General features: G+C 53.4%; 1 protein-coding gene across 1 annotated transcript in view; it reads left to right on the top strand.

Annotated features, from left to right (window-relative positions):
- The window catches only part of LOC102253825 (leucine zipper putative tumor suppressor 3), a 6,055-nt gene extending 3,370 nt beyond the window's left edge, over positions 1 to 2,685 (top strand). Inside the window, 3 exon segments of the mRNA XM_014546529.1 lie at positions 7 to 198; positions 537 to 778; positions 781 to 2,685. Coding sequence (XP_014402015.1) covers positions 7 to 198; positions 537 to 778; positions 781 to 1,003 — 657 coding nt within the window. The 3' untranslated portion in view covers positions 1,004 to 2,685.
- The last annotated feature ends 2,483 nt before the right edge of the window (positions 2,686 to 5,168 follow it).

A 5,168-nucleotide genomic window follows, 5' to 3' on the forward strand; every position in this document is an offset into this window, starting at 1 on the left:
CAGCAGGTGGCCCCCAGTGCCCAGCGTGCTCAGCAGGGCCTACAGCTGCAAGTGTTGCGGCTGCAGCAGGACAAGAAGCAGCTGCAGGAGGAGGCAGCCCGCCTGATGCGACAGCGGGAAGAGCTCGAGGACAAGGTGGCCGCCTGCCAGAAGGAGCAGGCCGACTTCCTGCCCCGGATGGAGGAAACGAAGTGGGAGGTGCGGGTTGGGGGCTTGGGCCTTCTCCCTGTCTCCTCTTCCTTCTGTCCCTGCAGAGAAACCCAGAGCAGTCGGCCCCCATGAGCACAAGGGGAATGGAAGTTGGGGGTGGGGCACAAGATTGATCAGCAGTTTCTGTGAGGACCACAGAGAGCTGTCCCTGGGCTGGGTGGGATTGGCCATGTATGTCCTGAGTCTGAGGAGGGGGCCCTGTGTGTCACTGCTGCCCTGCCTGATGCCCTGGAAAAGCTGGGTACCTCTGGGGCTGGATAGGGAAGGTGGGGTGAGGTGAGCAGAGCTCTGCCTTCACCTGGCTTCTCCCACCCGACCCTGCCCAGGTGTGCCAGAAAGCCGGGGAGATCTCCCTCCTGAAGCAGCAGCTGAAGGACTCGCAGGCGGATGTGTCCCAGAAGCTGAGTGAGATTGTGGGGCTGCGCTCCCAGCTGCGGGAGGGCCGGGCCTCGCTGCGGGAGAAGGAGGAGCAGCTGCTCAGCCTGAGGGACTCCTTCGGCAGCAAGCAGGCCAGCCTGGAGCTGGCCGAGGGTGAGCTGCCCACCGCCTGCCTCCAGCCGGCCCCGCCGAGGAGCGCCGTGTGTGGCTGGAGGAGAAGGAGAAGGTCATCGAGTACCAGAAGCAGCTGCAGCTGAGCTATGTGGAGATGTACCAGCGCAACCAGCAGCTGGAGCGGCGGCTGCGTGAACGTGGGGCCGCAGGGGGTGCCAGCACACCCACCCCCCAACATGGCGAGGAGAAGAAAGCCTGGACCCCTTCCCGCCTTGAGCGCATCGAGTCCACAGAAATCTGATCCCTGATCTCGGCATGGGACTTTTGACAAATACCCTGTCAAAGGCCAGAGTCCCCCATGTCCCCTCCCACCATCTCTCCTCCCCAGGTTCCCCATATCCCCAGACCAAAGAGGTTCTCAAAGCAGCTGTGACCAGGTCCCTTCCCTTCCTGCACTGAGTGCCCTTCTAGCTCTACTACTGCCCCTCTGGGCAACCCACTGGGCCCTCCTCCAAGGAGGGAACAGGGAGAGGGCAGAGCGAGCGGGGACTAGGGGCCCAGGCTCCCTTTGTTGGCACTCCCTTGTTGGAGATGGAGGTGGCAGGCCTGTAGTGCCATGAGGTGCCCCAGCCCCTCACTGGGTCTGGGCTGCTACTGTTGGCTACTCTGTGTCCAGTAATGTTCTCTGTGCTCACCTCCTAGGCCATGTAACCTGAGGGGGTCTGCTGAAACTGATAGACCTTGGGCTCCTGGCCTCTCTCCTTCTTGCACTGTTCTCCCTTCCTGGGCAGATTGGCAGGACAAGTGGGAGCAGATGGCCTGCCTGTGGTTGAGAGGGCTACCTGCCCAGCCCCTCCCCACCAAGGTCTCTAGGGTTCAGGCCTCAGAGCCTGGCTTGGTCTGAGTGTGTGTCCATAAGTGTGTATTGAGGGAGGGAAGGGCTGGGGCTGGAGGCTCAGTGTCCAGGAAAGATTTGCCCTCCTGTTCCTGGAAGTGTCACCTGGAGGCTTCTAAGCTCTCCCTCCCCACACCCCTCCCTGACCACGATCCAAGGGCAATAGCCTCATCTGCTTGGCCTGCCCACACACAGGGCCACTGTCTGGTTCTAACTACAGCTATTAAGTGCTACCTGCCTCTCAGGCACTCCCCTCACCCGTACTGAGGTCATGAGTGTCTGTGATGTCTTCCCCACTCCATTCCCCCAGCCTCCTTCTGCTTTCAGCTCAGAACATCATTGTCACCTCTTCCCTCAAAACTCACCTTTTCTTCCAGTAGAAATTTCTGCTTGATACCTGGTGCATTCACTGCCCACTTCCAAGCTCCACTGGGCCCAAACCTGAGCCTGAGGCCCTTGTTTTGGGGGGTGGTTGTGATTGCCCTTGAAAGACAAGGCTGACCTTTGGGTCCCCAGGGCCCTGAGGTAGCCCAGGAAAGGCCTGACCTGGCCATCAGTGGGGTTGGGGCATCTAATGTGACTTCCTCCTGTATGGGCCCTCTCAGAGTCCATCTCCCCAAGGTAGGAAGGGAAAGGCAAATTTCTAATTCACCAGCAATAAAAATTGGAGGAGGCTTGGCCCTTAGCCCTTGTATTTCTCTTTTCACTCTCTCCCTCCCACCCCCAAGACTAGGTTTGGGGACTGGGTGGAGAGAGCTGGCAACTACTGTGAGCAAGTCCTCTAACCCCTGACCAGCCTCCTCCCATGACTGGTGACTGTTTAACAAGCTGTGCAGCCCCCATGAAAACAGGAGTGCCTCTCTGGCCTCTATCTCTTTGCACAGCCCCTTCCTGTGGCCCTCACCAGATCTCTGAACTGGGTTTGGGGGGGGCCATGCTGGCAATCACTGCCGATTCCACTCACCCCTCAGTGGACCTGTCCCAGAATCTGGGCCTGGGCCAGAGGGGCAGGGGGAAGAGAAGGCATTAGTAGAAAAAAAAAAAAATATTAACAGACTCAGCTTTGGGACTTCCAACCACAAAAGAAATTATATATAAATATATATAAATATATATCTCTACCATATGTGATGGAAAGACTTTGTTTTCTTTTCCCAAAGAAATAAAATGGAGAAAGCCTCTTGAGTGGCATTCTTTGACTTGTTTGTGTCTTTGCAGGTGAGGGGGTGTGGAGGGCAAAGCTGGAGTAAACATTTCCCAGAGGAGGCACGAGACAAGGTGTTCACTGGGCCATGCATGCCAAGAGGTTGGCTCAAAGTCTAAGCTCCTCCATATTGCCCAGGAGGAGTCGTAGTCCCACATTTCTGGCCAGTGGGGCATTCTCTTCAGAGTTTCAAGCTGGTTCCAGCTCAAAATCTGGACACCAGGCTGCTGGCCAAAAAGACAGATGATGCAGGATAGCTAGATGCAGCCTGTAGTGGCCTGAGCCACCTTATAGCAATGGGCTGATGTTTGAGGGTAGAATACATATTAATGAGTCTAAGAACCAGTTTGTAATTAGTGGTGAGGGCCAAAAGGCAGAAATGACCCAAGTGTGCTGCAAGAAGAGAGTCGTCCTTTGAGGTTAAGTGATGTCCTTTATGATCATTTTTTCTGGGACTCTTACAAAGCCCCCCCCCCCCAATCAAGAATGTATTAGGTGCCCTGGCAGTATGACTCAGTTGGTTGAGGGTTGTCCCATGCACTGAGAGGTTGCCAGTCGATTCCCAGTCACGGCACATGCCTGGGTTGCAGGTTTGATCTCCAATAGGGGTCGTGCAGGAGGCAGCTTATCGATGTTTCTCTCCCTCTCCCTTCCTCTCTTTCTAAAATCAATTAAAAAAAAAAAAGAGACTCCATAGTTCAGATTTTTAAAAAAGACTATTATGCTACAAGCAACCCAACCTGATTTACAGGACCTAAAACAGTGGCTTATTTATTCTCACCTGACAAGTCTGGTAGGCATTCTGTGTGTCATAGGTGTTGGTTCATCAAGGACTTAGACTGTTTATCCTCTTACTTTCACATTCTTGCTGTTTACACCATGCCACAGGTGGCTGCCACAGCTCCAAGAAGGCATTGAGACAGCACCACTTTATCATGAAATAAAAGCTTTCCCAGAACCCTACTCGCATGTTTTCCTTTAAATTTTGTTTGCCAAGACTTAGTCACATGTTCTTTCCATTTTAAGGGAGGCTGGGACATTGAGTATTTGTCAAAGAACAATAGGATTGCCTTGGCTGCCTCTGAGCAATGTGGTCCATCCCCTGGGGATGGGCCCTCTGCTCTCTCTGAGTTCTGCAGGCAAAGACAGAATCATAATCAACAATTAACTGTGTGCCCTGGTCTGGCCCAAGTGAGAGAACCTCCCTGAGCAGTGGTGTCAGTCGTCTGAGGCCCCAAATGTTCATACCCAGGCAAACAGTGCCCTCTGCAGAGCTCAGGCGTTGGAATGCCAGGCTTGCCCACCTCTTCCCTTGCAGTGAAGTATCCTGCCTACATTAGTCTTGTCTCCTGGACAAGATGGTGCCCAGGAGGGAGTATTAATTCTCAGGTCTCCTTTCTAGCCCTTAAGGTGAGCGGATGAGCCTGGCTGGCATGGCTCAGTGATTGAGCCTGGATCTATGAACCAGGAGGTCACAGTTCCATTCCCAGTCAGGGCACATGCCCAGGTTGCAGGCTCGACCCCCCAGTGTGGATCCCCACTGTAGGAGGCAGCCGATCAATGATTCTTTCTCATCATTGATGTTTCTATCTCTTTCCCTCTCCCTTCCTCTTTCTTGAATGAATGAATGAATGAATGAGTGGACGAGCAGCCAAGGCACTGACAAGGTATGATGATCCTGACCAGCAGCTCTCCAGTGCCCCAGGAAAGGCTGTCTAGGGCCAGGCCCTCCTGAAAGCTCTCGGTGGAGCCTCTTCCTTGCTTAGTTTTGCCCATACCATCTCAAGTATGAGCCCCCTACTTAGGAAGGTGGAGGATCACCCTGGCTCCTCCATCATAGTACTGGCCTCTTCAAGCTCCAGCTCCTCATCCATTTCTCCATCACTAAATCTTCTCTTGGGAGAACTTTATGATTACATTTCTTTTAAATGTATGATTATCCTCATTGTACAGACAAGAAACTAGGCTTAGAGAGTTTATGTGATTTTCCCAAGGCCATAACACCCTGAGGAGTGGTGCACTGGTTCTCAACCTTCTGGCCCTTTAAATACAGTTCCTCATGTTGTGACCCAACCATAAAATTATTTTCGTTGCTACTTCATAATTGTAATATTGCTACTGTTATGAATCGTAATGTAAATATCTGATATGCAGGATGGTCTTAGGCGACCCCTGTAAAAGGGTCGTTCGACCGCCAAAGGGGTCGCGACCCACAGGTTGAGAACCGCTGAGTGGTCGAGATTCGAACCTGTGCCTTGGCTATTAAATTACTTCCAGAGTGGTGTGTCTTTGGCTTATCCCGTGGAGCTGGTAGCCAAGTTCTTTAGCACCAGCCAAGTTCTATATCGTCCCCCCCACCACCCCCCC

Source organism: Myotis brandtii, unplaced genomic scaffold, assembly GCF_000412655.1.
Source record: "Myotis brandtii unplaced genomic scaffold, ASM41265v1 scaffold45, whole genome shotgun sequence".
NCBI classification, from domain to species: Eukaryota; Metazoa; Chordata; class Mammalia; order Chiroptera; family Vespertilionidae; genus Myotis; species Myotis brandtii.